The sequence below is a fragment of the Diadema setosum genome, chromosome 20 (assembly GCF_964275005.1).
Source record: "Diadema setosum chromosome 20, eeDiaSeto1, whole genome shotgun sequence".
In the NCBI taxonomy this organism is placed as follows: Eukaryota; Metazoa; Echinodermata; class Echinoidea; order Diadematoida; family Diadematidae; genus Diadema; species Diadema setosum.
The window spans coordinates 17,999,343-18,016,420 of record NC_092704.1 but is presented as its reverse complement, the minus strand read 5'-3'; the positions used below and the strand labels follow the sequence as shown (position 1 = coordinate 18,016,420).

Below are 17,078 nucleotides of genomic sequence, written 5' to 3'. Positions count from 1 at the left end.
CGTTCGGCGGGGACAAAAATTTCTTCAATTTGAAGACTTACCAGTTAAGTTGAAGTATTGAAAACAGGTTCGGGCAATGTTTGGTTTTGCCAATAGTCCCTTTCTGTTCAAATTGATGACTGAATGTGACTCGGTCGAGAGGACCTTGGGAGAGCTACACTCGCGGCCAGCGCATGCGCACACAAACATCTTATCCGTTCATGGATTTGAAATTTGTTTGCATGTCATGTGTGCGTATGCGCTGGCCGTAGTAATCAGTGTATGTAGCTCTCCCAAGGTCCTCTCGACAGAGTCACATTCAGTCATCAATTCGAACAGAAAGGGACTATTGGCAGAACCAAACGTTGCCCGAAGCCTGTTTTCAAGACTTCAACTTAATTGGTAAGTCTTCAAATTGAAGAATTTTTTGGATTTTAAGTTGATATTTATCCGGGATACTAAATCTGTCATGATCCTGAATGCTACAATGCGAAGCCCCATTACGCTATGCGTATGGGGCTGCTGGTCGCAGTTAATTGCATGATTACTAAGAAATGAGAGCACTTTTGGGCGAGTAAGTCTCACAGTGTTAGTTAAATGAAAGGTACTTTAACCTGAAACACGGAAATTCAGGGAAACTTTTGAGGTACCAAAACTTTTTATTATCTTTAATGGTCCCTTCACGGGTGATACATATTGGTGAGGTCCTTGATTATATCCCAAAGTTTACCCCCAAAACATCTAAAATCAGCCAAGCCATACTAACTTTGCATAACTTTGATACTATGTGATGCATTGCTGGGACGTAACTTGCGTGACTACGGTAGTGTGACACTTTTCAATGTCATTTTAAAAGAACTGCACAGCAAGTACCAATATTCATACATAATGATACGGCATCACTCCTTCATTTACCAACCTACAGCAACATTCTGTGGTTCACAAGAGGTGGTAGCTATCAACAGGTCAGACATGGAATGGAGGGGACCGGGACAATTGATGTACCATTTCAAGGCCTGCAGCAGACATCAAACCTTTTCCTTTACCATCAAAGAGAAAAAGGAGGGAAAAAAAATCTGAAGATGCATGCCAGATGATGAATGATCACAACAGCTTACTTGAGCCTTTGGCTAGGTGAGACAGAAATATTCAAGACGGGCTCGTGATGGCATTAATTTACAGGCCTGATGGCGTCTGTCTGACCACAAGAAGATGACCTGCCTGTCATGGAAAGGTCTGAGTTATGGATGGATGTCCTCACCTTTTTTTTGTTCCATGCTGGAGGTGAACTTGTACTTGCAGTATGTGGACTTGGGCTTCGCTTTTGTTGACGAGGTTTGGACTTTGGCTGAAGTCTAGATGGAATCTTTTGATCTCTGTAAAGGGTGAATTAAACTGAATTCTCAATAAAAGTAAATAAAAAGTAATGTACGTTAACAAGATCTTTTGCTTTACCATGCAAAAAGTTAACATTTAGAAATTTCTAAATGTTAACTTTTATGTTAATGTCAATGTTTGCATTATGCAAACCATCCTTTAAAGCTTTAAAATAATACAAGCCCTGAATGAACTCATGGGCTTTCTACTTACACCTAAATACACATATGATTACACATACAGTCAGAACAGAAAGCAGACAAGAGTTTGTGTGATTTATGTTTTTATTCATGCCTATGGAAAGCAAAATTTTGAATAAAGAAAAAAGAAGAAAAAAAAAAAAAGAGTCAAGTCTTTGAAGAAAGGTTGAATGTGCATTTGCTGTAGCTGCACTGTGCATGCCAAGTTAAAAACAACTCAATGCTACTTCTTTATGTGCCACTTTTGCATGCCGGATTCAGTCGTCAGCATGTCAAGTGCCGGTATTATTTTGCTCAAATGCATAAACCTGCCCATAAATCGATAAATGGACCTCTTTCTACATCAAATATCAACGGGATTGTTACGATTTCATGAAGTACTACGGCTGTAATCTTTTACAATGCACGCGCTAAAAGGCATTGCAAATATGTTAAGTTTTTCCCGATAATCTCTTCACATTTCGTAAATGCGTTCTTAAAAGATATACGACATGGCCGAATTCATGATCCTTTTTGCACCTATTTCTACCTGAAATATCAGCAGGATTGTAAACAATTTCATGAATTACTTTGGCTGTAATATTTTACGATGCACCTGCCAAAAGGGGTTGAAAATGTGTCCTTCATTTTTTTCCAAATAAACTCTTCGCATTTCGTAAAAGCATTCTTAAAAGATATACGACACGGCCGAATTCAAGATTCTTTTTGAACCTATTGTTTCCTCAAACTTTAACGAGATTGCGATGATTTCATGATTTATTATTCGGCTGTAATCTTTATGATGCACGCGCCAAAAGGCATTAAAAATGATTTCATGAATTATTTCGGCTGTAATCTTTTGTGATGCACGCACCAGAGGGGTTGAAAATGCGTTCTTTATTTTTCTCCCAAAAATCCCTTCGCATTTGTGCATGCTTTTTTTTGTTGAAAACTACACAGCATGCAGGGCCGAATTCAAGATCCTTTTTGCGCCCATTGTTTCCTCAAATTTAAACGGAATTGCGATGACTTAATGAATTGATATTCGGCTGTAATCTTTATGATGCACACGCCAGAAGGGGTTGAAAATGTGTCCTTTATTTTTCTCCCGATAATCTCTTTGCATTTCGTACATGCTTTGTTAAAACGTATACGACATGGCCAAATTCATGATCCTTTTTGCGCCTATTTCTACCTCAAATATCACCGGGATTGCGATGATTTCATGAATTGTTTCGGCTGTAATCTGTTGTGATGCACCCACCAGAAGGGTTGAAAGTGCGTTCTTTACTTTTCTTCCGATAATCTCTTCCCATTTGTGCATGTGTTTTTGATAACCAACACGGCATGCAGGACCGAATTCAAGATCCCTTTTGCGACTATTGTTTCCTCAAATTTCAACGGGACTGCGATGATTTCATGAATTATTTTTTCTCCCGATAATCTCGTCACATTTTGTGCGTGCATTCTTGAAACGTACATGGCATGGCCAATTTCGTGATCCTTTTTGCGCCTATCTTCATTATGAGACCATTCTGAAGGAATGAAAATAGATGCGATGGGATTGTAAACATATCAACTGCCACGCTGCTGTGAAGCCAGGATCGGACCTTGCGTTAAGAAATCATGAGTAAAATGACCACAGAAATGCATGCGCCTCTATCAATACTACTTGTCTGTTGGCATGACAGCCGATTGCAAGCAAACAAACGAACAAACGAGGGTTGGGGAATTATGAATTTCAGCAGTTACATTGTACATACTTTGCATGTATTGCATGGCATGGCAGTGCGTGAGCAGCGCCAATGCGCAAGCGATCGCGAATACTAGTAACTATCTCGTTGCCCGCTAATGCTCAAAACTAACTATGTTTACTGTACAAATTGCACCGGTAGACATATTTCTCCCTGACTGGGGCTGCTCTTTTCCTTTGTACTGACCCCGCCAATGCTATTTTTTACTGGTCATGTCGGACCGGTAACTTGTGGATTTCCTAAAAAGTTACTGGCCCGACAGTGACTTTTACCGGTCTGGGACCGTCGGACCGGCACCAGTGTGCAGCGCTGATTAAGCAGTATTCTTTACTGGATTTGTGAAGAAATTCTGTTTCTGTCACAGTTTTGTGGAAAAGTGATGCCTGGACAATAATGTAACTACTGGTCATTTAAAAGAAAATAGTCATAGATTTGCCATAAAATTGACATCTTGGCATTGTGTCTACAACTTTGCTCATTACATGTGTGCATAACAAAAATAAAACTAGAAATGTTGCTATGGCGACTGGTACGCCTCCGCCATAATGCATGGTTCTCACAATAGGTCTGTAGTACATTTTGACAATATGTGTCGACAGTTTCACATAACCGGCAAAATATTGAAATGACATATTTGTCAAAATGTATTGATTTTTTTACTTTCCTTGAACTAGGTTTAATTGGATAAACGGCTATATTTGTCTAAGACAGCAAGTATTTGGGGATTTGAGGATTTTCTTTGGACTTTTGATCCTTTTATAAGTTTATGCACTGAGTAATTTCCAAGGTAGGCAGAAAAGCAGGGGACGCGCTTAGCTTTTTTTTGACTAGCCAGGTGGACCAGTTAGATTCAATTTTGGCTAGTCCGCAAAATTTTTGACTGGCCAACATAAATTTTTGACTATCCGTCTTGTGTTTTTAATCGCATGACTAAATGTCAATTTTGGGAGGGCCCCCAAGTACTTTTCTATTATTAAATTCCATGGTCTCTCCCTTGGCACCCCCCCCCCCCCCCCACCAACCACACACACATGATGTTAACTTATCAGCAAATGTCATGGGATTTTGCATTGAGTGACAATCAACAAATCTTATTTATTAACTTGCTGTTATAGTTGTTATACTTTTTTGCCATTGTATCTTTATCATATTCATTATCATTACTTCATCATCATCATTCATCATCACTACGTTTTTTAACTGTTTTGTGACAGGTTAAATTGTCTTCTGGGTCAGGGGCAAGACAACAGCCTACAGGCCTTCACGAAAATGTTGATGTTTATTTACGAACGCACGCACGCCGTAATCACACCAACACATTTACAAGAAGTGAACAGGTTGATTATTCATTTTTTAAATTTTTTTCTATTTCCAAACAAACGTTTCAGTAGTGACAAATACGGGCCTAATTAATGGTCGATTCGTTTTAAGCTAAGCATTTTTTGAGGCATAAATGTCAATACATGCTCACATGGAAAACTGGAAAAATATAAAATAGTAGCAACTAAAACCAACTATCTATCAAAATTCACAATCTTTGGTATACAGAGCTGCCAACCTCTGGAAGCAGAAATTAGTACTTGGCAGTTCCAAAATTTGTATTTTCCCATTAGAATTCACATTTTTTCAATCTCCTTCATTTTGCTATTCTAAAACCTAAAATAAACTCACCGACGTACGAGGCCTAGGGGCGCTAAAGAAACATTACGACGCATGCCAAAGTATCGTCGAGCTGGTCACCTGCTGCACCAGCAGCACAATTTGTATTCCAAATTACGCGATGTTCAGCGTTGATTGATTGCTGACACTTGTACTAGTGCATGCACCTCCAAAAGCTTGCAGGGGGTGGTTATGGAAACTTCCCTTGCCTCAAAGGGGAGGGGGGATGATTTCATCTTCTCAAGAGAGCTTTTGTGTGAGCGAATGCAAAACTTTGTTGGGTGTTTTTAATTATTGTTTACTAAAAAACATACTCATGCGTTTTCAGGCTTTTTCATTTTATTTATTGGATTTTTAACATCATCATTTTCCTAACTATCCCAGTTTCTTTTCCTGACTGAAATTGGAAAGTCTGCCATAACGACGATCGCTAAATGCCATGCTGTGTGTGGATTGTGCCAATGTGCGAAACACGTGGTTTCACTGTCAAGTTCAAAGGAATGCGCCATGTGCTTTTGGCTTGTGTGAGGTTATTGCGAGTTTGATGGATCGAATGCGCCGTAGCTGCGTTTAATGGCTTGGTTACAGTAAACAGTTTACGTGTAATATGAAGAAATTGTGTCAACAAAACAAAACAAAACAAAGCAAAAACAAAAACGAACAAATGTTGATAGCCAAATAACTTCACAGTTCGTAGGTGAAGTTTCTTCAAACTTTGAGAAGTAATAGGCTTACCCAGTTTTCATGAGCGTGAAATTGTCAGGATTTTGCTGTCTAACCGAGTAGTGGCTACATCACATACTCGTAGTGAATTTGTCTCGGCATACAAGACCTTTTATATATTTCTGTGATTTAGTTTTTAATCAAGTGATTATTCAATCCCTTTCTACAGTTCAGTAAACATTTAAAATACTTGATCAAGTAATGTACACTACTATAGTCTAATTGACTGTTCGATATTTCTACTATGGGTCAAAAGAAAGGCAATAGAAGCATGATGCATGTGTTGCTTACAGAATCATGATCTTTGCGATGATTCCTTTAACTCAACTCACGAGCTAGTTCTTCGATCGATATTTCCAGGCTATATTTACACGCTGTTTATTCCAGTGTGCGCATTCTTTCGTCTGGCACCTTGGGTGCGGCACCTGGTTTTGTGGAAATTTCCACAAGGGGAGAGGGGAGAGGGGTTTTTCGGAAGACCAGCGAGACTGCATACACAATCTCTCCGCTTCCATTTACTGTCGTGTTTTTCCCCTTTGCTGGTAATGAACATTTACGTGTAGATTTAACTTTACGAAGGTTGCTAGCACGTGGTTCTTGTTGTGGGGTGTATGTATTTTTTTTTCATCATTCATGGGCCGGAGGGGAAAGAAGAAGTATGCTCAGCAAGCTGTCTTTTACACCACAGCAGCATCAGTAATTATCATCATCATCACTCAGATCATTCGCCCCTTTTCCTATTAACATTCAGAAACATGAACAACATGATCACTCGAGATAAACTACACCTAAGCAAACAAATTACAAAGTACTGTACCAACAACATCCCCAACAACAACACAAACTCTCCAAAAGATCACACAGCTGGGATCAAACTTCCTTCGAAATACTGCAGCAAAGCAGAGAAATCGCCGTTACAGTGCCAGACACTTGAAATAATTACTTTTAAATACTTCGAAATATAAAGGGAACGAATAAAGTGACATTAAACGAAACAAATTGTACCAAACTAGTAATGAGAAACCATGGAAATAAAACAATAAGTAAGCCCTAGCCGAAGTTTGCAGCACCGAACGCCACGCGAAAATAATACAGTGGAAACTCGGTATGACGAGCTCCTTGGGACCAAAACAATTTGTTCTTTGTAATCTTTATATCAGTAGTCAATAAACAATACCAAACAAAGGAAATGAATTCACTTGGACCGGAGAAATCAGTTTGTTTTTCAGGTATTTTGATATACAGTGTATTATCAGATCTCCGAAGGCCTAGTGTATATATCGAGTTTCCACGGTACACGGGAAACAAAGTTCAAACGCTTTTCACTTGCACACTGTCGAACAAAGCATGCAACACATGAACGAAACTCACCTGTTAATTGCAGAAAAATGATGCGATAACATCGCAAAGATCACACAACACTCTAAAAAGTCAGTTCGTACTTGGGAGATAAGGGAATAAGCGGATGAAGAAGCAAAGAAGAGAGAGAGAGAAAAAAAACCCCCAAAACAGACATTGGACAAAATACTGCATGTGGCTGGCCAGCCCCCTGGCACGGGGTGCCAAGATGTGCAGGGTGCTGACAGCACAAATTGTTGTCCCTGCACATTTTGTTGCCTGGCGACAAATTGTGCTGCTCGTGCAGTTTCTAATTTTTTACCTCAATGGCGACAATTTGGGCAGGTAAAATGAAACGTAGCTGCACAAATTGTCATCGGTCATTGTCTTCAAGCTACAGATGCAGACGATAATGCTAAGATGCACTATGCATTGTGTGGTTGGAGCAGTTGCTCAGTGTGTTATGTTTGGGTGAGGTGGGTATGACTGGTTGTCATCATCAGAACAAACCTTCATTCATTAATTGATACTGTAAAAGTGGAAATTTTCACGGAGCTGAAATTTTCGCGCATTTCGCGCAATCAGAAACAAGTGCGATAATAAAAGCATGTAAATATTTTTGCTTGCCATGTGTTCCTGTAGTTGATGTCTTAATACCATGGAATTAAAAACACCTGAAACTCTTTTTATCCGGCCAAGGGCGAAAAATTAGTCGTGCGAAAATATCCACTTTTACAGTACACAAAATAACCCTTTTTAAGAGTGTACTTTCAATGTGCATAAAGACACGATGCCTACCCTATTAATGCATACAAAGGGGCCAATACCTATAGTCGCCAGACATTCACATCGCACGTAACACGCGCCGCGATTGGAGATCAGTTGGGCAACAGATTTTCATCGCTCTCAAAATACATTCGTAATTCATCTCTTTCCTCCATAACAACACAAATAATTGTAATCCAAATGTATTTTACCATATGTAACAGGTGACAAAACCATTTTTGATGTGAGGATTTTTTGATTTAGAATGGATTTCAGGTGGCAGATTAATACAGTTTTTCAAACCCGATGATGCACAATGCATCCTACATTGAAGTGTGTGTATAACACACACGCTAATAATACGTGGCGCGCTATGGGTGGTGAACTAATTCAGTGCCTATCGTTAGTACGCCAACCCGAAGTGCATAGGAAATACACACAAGTGGCGACTATACGGTAATTGACGTTAGAATGGCAAATGTACAGATTGCAGTTGGCATAATCTTTCGGGAACTTGTTTAGAAAATAATCCTTCCGGTATTAAAGGAAATGAAACCCCTGCAAATGTTTCTACGAATATACTTATAATTTGCTGACATTAATGACGAACAATGGATAGAGTGGTTCATGGTTCTGATTAAGCAGTGGAAATAATGTGTGAAAATTTTGTTACATCAAGTTTTGTTGCACTTAAGCGGGGTTCCCGCTAAAGCAGTTCTGGATTAACGGGTGACTCTAGAAACAGGTTGAAATACCCACTGCATTTCAATTGTTCTGAACTTGTTCCATGTCAACATATCGAGAACACATTATTGCAGACTACTGGGTGATGTTATCTTGCCTCGAATATGAGCCAGCTCTCCTGAAGCAGCTGCTGCTAGCATGGCTGGTCTTTCCATCACATGCACAACACCACCACTGCACGCGATCTAAACGTCACTAAGGTCACATTCCATCTTTATGTAGGGGTACATGTATACTTTTGAAGATTTCTTCACTTTCTATCGTGTGATCAGCACAGTGAAGCCTTGCAGTAACAAGCCATGTCTCTAGTGACTGCAAATCAGTAAATTTTAGAAATTTAAACTTTTTTTTTTTAAATTCTAAGTTAAATTCTAATCAAAGAAAAAGGCAGCAAAAAAAAAAAAAAAAAGAGCTGACAAAAATTATATTAAATCACATGGGAACTTAGGGTGAGTTTATGCTCAATTTGCAAAGACAGGATCAGCATTTTGAAAAGCTGATTCAAAACCCCGTTCACAGGAGCACCATTTATGCTCACTTTCTTCGAGCCTTGGAAAGAGCGCTAGCAATTGCTTCGTTGACCTATGCAGAGGCGGGTCAAATTGGGGTGCGTGCTTTTTCGTAAGTTCTCGCCTGAATGAGTGCACTGTTCACGTTTTGACTGGCCACATGTTTTAATAGCATGTCTAAAGGCCCGGTCCCACTGCACTTACGGATGCAAAGAGGATGTAAAGCGTACAAAAAATCTTGCCATCCGTTGGAAAACGCTACGAATCCGCTGTGTACCCATCGCATACGTGTTTCATCCGCTCTATCCATCGAGCATCCGTCCACTGTGATTTCATCCGCGCAAAAAGTTTTAAGCTGCTTAAAACTTTTAGAACGGATGAACTTTCTGCTGTGTACGATGTAAATCCGCGATATACGAGCAACAAACGTTGTATGTCCGTGCGGCATCCCTTAAACGTCCGCTGCATCCTCTCTGCATCCTCTGGGCATCCTCGCAACTCACATCCGCTGCAGCTAAAAACGGAAAGAGGGAGGAAAGATATGGTACGTGGAACGTCTTTACATCGTTAATAGCACGTTAATAGAAAGGATGTAAGCGTATGCATCTCGTATATAAAGCATTTCGAAAGCATCTCCCCTGTATCCGCTCTGCATCCGCTCTGCATCCACTCTGCATCCGCTTTTTCTGCTATGCGTCCGTTTTGCAATTATCTCCGGTAACCCCTTCGGAGCTGTCATCCCCTTCCATCCGCTTTCATCCGCTAGGCTTCCGATGAACATCCGTTTAACATCCCCGCTACATACTACCCACGTCCGTTCTATTTCCGTTCTGTTACCGCCAATTTTCACCAATTTTGTCAATTTCTGGAGCGGATGAAAGCGGATGAAGCCATCCCCGAAATTTTGCTCGTCCGCTGTGTCCTTTCTGCATACGCTTTGTGTCCGTCGGTGGGACCGGGCCTTAAAATACAGATATTGGCTATTACAAGGAAACTTTCCCGGTCCCAAATTTCTTTCCACACAAGTCTACGTAAAACGCTACTCTTATAGCCAGATTGCCTATTATGAAATAACTACACCATAACGAGATAAATTTTGTGATAATTTCGAAACAAAGAAAAACATAGTTAATCAAACTTTTGCCTGTGCGATCATGTTCCAAGATTGTAAAGCTCCATGCGACAAAAACTGTGTCAATTGTAAACACCTACTGGTATTTTATTCAGTGCACTCCACCTAGCACCACATATTGTATGTGTGTGTTTGTGTGCACACTGATACATGTCATGGGCGTCACCAGTAGGGGTGCATTGGGTGCGAACGCACCCCCTTCAGCCCCTTAAAAAAAACAAGAGACCCACGGGTCTAGCGCTCACCTGATTATCGCAAGTTCACCTTTCACGCAGTCACTAATCTAAATCATTCACAGCTCTACTAAAATTTGACCAGGCATTCTCAAGTAGAAGATGAAAATGTACAATAAGGACCCAAATTTTTTAAGATTCCTTAATTTGGGGGGATTGGGGCCCCCTGGGGCCCTCTGGGTGGGGCATGGTGCCCATTTTGATAAATTGAGATCCTGACCCCCTAGGGATGCTACCTGCCAAGTTTGACAAAAATCCATCATGAGGTTTTCAGGAAGAAGATGAAAATGTACAATTCAGGCCCCCATTTGGACCTTCCCAACCCCCCCCCCCCCCGCCCCCAAGAGGGGCACCCCTGGATCTGCTATGAACAAACTTGAAACTACAGTCATTAATGTACTCACTCATAGTATTATCTTAGCTCTATAACTTCTGATTCCAGAGAAGATTTTTAGATTATTTCATTTTGGGGGGTTTGGGCCCCCCTGGGGGCCCCCTGGGTGGGGCATGGTACCCATTTTAACAAATTGAGATCCTAACCCCCTAGGGATGCTACCTGCCAAGTTTGGTGAAAATGGGTCATGGGGTTCTCAAGAAGAAGATGAAAATGTACAATTTAGGCCCCATTAGGACCCCTTCCCACCCCCTCCCCTGGGTCCCAAGGGGGGCACCCCTGATTCTGCCATGAAATTTGAAACTACAGTCATCAATGTACTAACTCATAGTATTAACTTAGCTCTATCACTTCTGGTTCTAGAGAAGAAGATTTTTACAGATTCCTTAATTTTGGGGGGTTTGGGTCCCCCTGGGGGCCCCCTGGGTGGGGCATGGTGCCCATTTTAACAAATTGAGTTCCTAACCCCCTAGGGATGCTACCTGCCAAGTTTGATGAAAATCGGTCTTGGGGTTTTCAAGAAGAATATGAAAATGTAAAAAGTTTACGCACGACGGACGACGCACGACGGACGAAGTTATCGCGTAAACAGATACAATTTAATGATTTGACCTTGACCTTTGACCTTTGGCCGATTTCACCCAAAATCTAATCAATTAATTGCCCCATCATACTTTATACTTGGACCAAGTTTGGTAAAATTCCAGTCAATATTACTCAAGTTATCACGTAAACGAATGCGGACGGACGTACTTACGGACGTACGGACGGACGTACGGACGGACAACCCGAAAACATAATGCCTCCGGCACCACTTCGTGGCGGAGGCATAAAAACCCGAAGTTCGACTTTCAGCACATTTCAACCGTTTTGTATAGTGCCTGATACATGTAATGGACATAATTCTTTAGCGCATTTATAAGCAATCACACAGCTTTCGGGAATAAATGTATGTCTTAATGATTGTATCTCATGGAAGAAAACTCGTCTCCTTGCCTTAATTTTAGCTTCTTCCTTTTCAAGCTTGCGGGAAAGAAATAGTTGAACATCAATCGCAATCATAAAGAGAGACACATCCTTAAAAATAAACACAGGAGTACTGAGACACACTACGAAATAAAAACGGGCCTTTTATCACTATTGACAACGCATGACATTGAAATGCTTTTTTTTGGGGGGAAGGGTAATAAAATTGATTGTTCTGAAGGTTCGTTAATCACGCAATGAAATATGGTTCGCTATTAGCTTAGGTTCGTTAACAAGAAAATCAAATGCGGCTCCTTTTCCGGTGGTTCCTTTACCCGAAAGTAATCAAACAATCATTTTTATTTTAGTAAGGTTTGTGAATACAAAACGATATGAAGAAGGCCTAAGTATTAATTCCGAATATTTGTCAGTATAATTATCTATCTCAAATGCAGAAAGATTGTAACTGTAAATGTGATGTAAAAAACATTAAGTTTAAGCCACAAGTTAATATAATGGTTCTTTATATGCTATGGTATTACAAAAGTGACCGAGAATAAGAAGTATATTTATGATGCAATCATATAAACCCAACGTGAAGCTGTCAGGCCTACATCAACCTTTGCTTCTGATACGTATAGTATGTGCAGCATTGGCAAGTGTGATAAGCAATAATTACTGTGAACGCAACGTCTATAAAGGAATGTGCCTAATATGGCGGGAATTCAGAATGTTACGACTGTATACAGCTGCAGCAGAACAGACGCGAAAGCAGTCTTTGATGCTCTGCAACATTACGACCATGTACATAATTTGAGGGTTTTTAATACATGCAAAGAACACGATCTCAAAAGACGACTATCGTTAATTAACTTCATTGATTTTCTCTACCGATGCTGTCTTTTGAACTCCCGCTTAAAATGGGTTCACAGGTTCTATTTAGCTATTGGTACTTGCTAAACATTTCCATTGGCAACAACATGGGAGGAGAATGGAAGCGATCAACGCCCTCACTAAAAGACGCTTCTTGTAATACGCATTGCGTGCCTTTTTTTTTTCTTTCTACTGTTTCCTATTGTTTGTGAGTTCAAAACTTGCGGCAAACTGCACCGCAGCCGACACACAACGCGTACCGACTCAATCATGCGGCGGCAGCAGCACGGACACAAACGCACCGAAGTTTACATTCGGGCTGCCGTATTGGTCAGAATCGTTTATGATAGACCTGTCCTGCGATTGGTTAATTATCTTACACACCCAAGCTATCGCCTTATATGCTAGTGCGTGCGATGGAGCGTAAACGCCATCGCTAAGCAGGACTGTTGTATTGTTTCGTCCCGTGAAAGAAACAGGTCGTGAGCTTGAACATAGCCTGAACTTTGAGAGCGATTTTCTCCGTTATTTAGAAAATGGACTGACATCATAAGCGTAGTTAATATTCGTTTTTTATGATCTATAGGGATGTCGAAATGAGTTGTATGATATATCAGTGTAAAGCTTAGAGTCTGTAGAATTCACATATAGGCATAACTACGATTTCATTTTTTGCGACTTTTGACTCATTCCGACGGAGCGCATCACATATTTGTGCATTTTGAAACAACGTTTTGAAACAGCGTTTATATCAAAATGAGAAAGGATGCAACTGTGTTTTGAGCTAAATGCGTATACATCAAAATGCTGATTTTGACCCCACAAGGGGAGCTGTATAAACACAGCCTTAAGACGTGTGAAAGACAACCGGACCCGACAATGCTCCCGAGGAATCCCACAGTGCATCTGTGACAGCACTCGTCAGCATGCGCAGAATTTTTTTTTTTTTTTTTTTTTTGCATTGGCAATACCGAGAATTGTGCAACAACTCAGCATACAGTGGCTATACATACACTACTAGTAGATTGATGGGCAAAACAACTTACAAGGCTATCACAAGGGCTTCTTTCTCTGCCTGCTTCACAGCTTCAGCTTCAGTCATTTTGGAAGAATTCACACCTTCCTTTCGTTCTTTGTTGAACCACTGGAGATCCCTTCCCTGTTGCCATCTTCCAACAGGTGCCTTCAATGAGTGACCTTAGAAGTGATTAACAAAGTGTAAATAGCAAGAAAACAAGTAGGCCTAGGCTTCATAAATCAAGTTACATTAAAACCAACTGAGGACAAGTCCCGAGTATCCTGGGGTAGGTATGGGAAATGCGTGTTGTAGTAAAATCAGTCCGTCCTCAATGGGTTAACACTAACTAAGAGTTACATCTGCAATTTTTAACAAATGAAGACTACAGTACACTGGTTACTCATGTGTTCCATTAGGGAAATTCCATCCAGCTATGTAGTAAATACTGCACTGACATAAGATTGAAGAATATCCGAATATCCTTACCTAAGTAGCATTCTCGATCTTTATCACCTTTAACGCTGTCCCATGTAAATTGATCAGCACCACCTCTATTTCCACCTCTGGGTACATAATACATTGTGACAAGGTTAGTAGCAGAGACGCTTGATTATCTCTACTGTATCTTCGGTTAGTAGCTGACGGTTAGTTGTCAGGTTGCGTCGTGGACGCTCAACATTGCGATATATGGTTCGGTAGAGCCATGCCAGCCCGTGCAAGTGCGACCAAAGATTTATGGTGCTACACTGCATGCTCTGCTGGCGAGCTGACTCGACTCCTCTCGTCCGCGTACTCGGCGATCACCCAAATTTTCCCGTTCCATATAAATGGTGAGAAGGCTCTCGTCCTCTTTTTGTGTCCTATCCATCCTTTTCATGTCGCCCTCTTGTGTTCAATAACCGCATAAGCCTAGATCGGGGCCGGTGGCGCGGGCCGGTGTAGTAAGTGTGGTATTTAGTCGACTAAAAATACGCCCAGAAAGCCATAAACCTCCGAATAGAGCGTGTGGAATCGGGCGTGGAAAGATAGTTGCCTGCAGTCACATCTCGAAGTTTCTCTGGCTGAGCACCGATGTCAATCAAAGCACATGCTACTGCTCTCCTAGGTTTAATACAGATTGTCTTTCAATGAAAACGGTATTGTCCCTGTCTCTTTCACAAATACAGTAGGGCCTAGGCCCTGATTTTGTTCATTCTTTCCCATTCATTTTGAGGTGTACTACATTAAAAGAACAATGATCATAGCAATCAATGCAAATAACTTCATTTGAAAATTCGTGAAGGTTTTTTTTACACGTGGAAACTACTCCAAAACTAGGCCTAGGCCTACTGCCGAATGCAAACCTTTCACATTTGGGGTATAATCTAGGTGATATTCACTTTTATTGTCTGGTTTGGGAGTGGTAATATTGCGATGAGATTTGTTGTTGTTGTTATTTTAAAGATCGAAAGAAGAGAGAGAGAGAGAAATGGGGCCCTATACAAATAATTTGCCCCAGACAGCACTTATAACATAAAACAAACATTATAAGAATATTAAATGCATACCAAGTCTCCTCGAGGGAGCTCATATCGTCTCCACGAGGGAGCTCATATTGTCTCCACAAAGGAGCTCATAAAGTCTCCACGAGGGAGCTCATATTGTCTCCATAAAGGAGCTCATTACGTCTCCACGAGGGAGCTCATATGATATTGATGAATACCTCATATTATTCTTCAGACAAACTCAAATAACTACACAATACACGCGCGCGTGTACCGCACACTAACTCATCCACGTGCACACACTCAACCACATACACACACCTTCAACCACGCACAGACACATCCATATCATGGTTCAACCCAAAATAATGTACAGTATTTAAATAGAGCACACACACAATGATATGTTTTTTACAAAATAGATAAAATTACTATAACTGTATCATTGTTTCGAAAGAAAGAAAGAAGAAGAAAAAAAATATATATATACAGTGTTTATATCAAGGAGCTCTGAAGGCGTTGATACAGAAAAATATTTGCATATACAGAAAAATATTTGCAGTGTTTATCAAGGAGCTCTAAGGCGTTGATACAGAAAAATATTTGCAGCAAACAACGGAGAAATATGATACAGATATAATCCTGGAATCAAAGACGTATGAGTATACCTGCGGGCTTCAAGCCCCAAAAAATAAAAAAAAGTACAATTTAGTGCCAGAAAGTGGGAGTCATAATAATCTTCAAAATAAATTCAAACCACAGATTTAAAGTATTAATTAGGTGCAGGCGACTCATACGATGAGATTTCTCCCATTTACTATTTTCCCCTTTCAAGAGATACCCTATATTTTCATATCAAATTAATGAAGAATTGCCGTCAAGATATGAAGCACCATTAACTTACTGTTCCTGTTGGGTGCTTTTGATTTCTGCTCTCACGGTAAGAACTTTTTTTTTTTTGGATGTTGTAAACGGCTTTTGCCCGCTTTATCGACGTGAAACAGTCCCACTTGTTTAAGGTAGCAGTATATTTTGATATAGATTATTAATGAACAATTTTCCTATGAAATGGTATGATTTAAATACACTTCTTGTATTAATTCTTTTCACTGAATATCATGAACGCGACTGAACCCGAGCGAGCGGAGCGAGCGAGGGGGAGGGGAGGGTGTGTCCCCCTCCCATCACGGTGAGATCTTTTTGCATTTTAATGTTGCAAATGGTGTAAATTGATGCATGTTTTTGCATGTTTTAACGAGTTGAAACAGTCCCACTTGTTTAAGTGATACCTAATATATATAAAATAGTATCATTAAAATAAACTTTTTGTATTAATTCTTACTCTTAATATCATGAACGCGACTGAACCCGAGCGAGCGGAGCGAGCGAGGGGGAAGGGGAAGGTGTGGGAGGGGGGTGTCCCCCCTCCCACGGTGAGAACTTTTTGCATTTTGATGTCGCAAATGGTGCAATTTGATGCATGTTTTTGCGTGTTTTTGCGTGTTTTATCGACTTGAAACAGTCCCACTTGTTTAAGGTAGCAATATATTTTCATGTCGATTATTATTGAACATTATGGCTATAAAATGGTATTATTTAAATAAACGTCTTTTATTAATTCTTACACTGAATATCATGAACGCTGTCTGCTCAGCAATCAAACAGAAAAAGCATGCACATGAGGGGCATTTTCCCTCCCAAACGAAGATGATTGTGCATTTTCAGACCTTAAATTAAGCGATCTGGAGCAAATTTTTGGTGCAATACTTTTTCATCGAAGTGTTAAAATCACGGAATTTAGCTCTTATTCCGAATGTGCATCATCTGTGTGTATATTATGTACAAAGTCTAATGAGGAAGAGCTTAGGGGAAGGGGGATTCCCCCTCCCGCTCGGCGGATCTTTTGTGTTTAAAGAATTGAAATAGAGCGATCTAGAGCACACTTTTTGTG

The 17,078-nt window shown here is 40.4% G+C and overlaps 1 protein-coding gene across 1 annotated transcript in view; it reads right to left on the bottom strand.

The window, feature by feature from the left end:
* Positions 1–14,413, bottom strand: part of LOC140243753 (uncharacterized) — a 44,282-nt gene extending 29,869 nt beyond the window's left edge. Inside the window, exons 1-3 of the mRNA XM_072323420.1 lie at positions 14,130–14,413; positions 13,672–13,822; positions 1,241–1,355 (exon numbers count right to left, since the gene is read on the bottom strand). Coding sequence (XP_072179521.1) covers positions 1,241–1,355; positions 13,672–13,822; positions 14,130–14,223 — 360 coding nt within the window. The 5' untranslated portion in view covers positions 14,224–14,413. The remainder of the gene's footprint in view (positions 1–1,240; positions 1,356–13,671; positions 13,823–14,129) is intronic.
* Between the last annotated feature and the right edge of the window lie 2,665 nt (positions 14,414–17,078).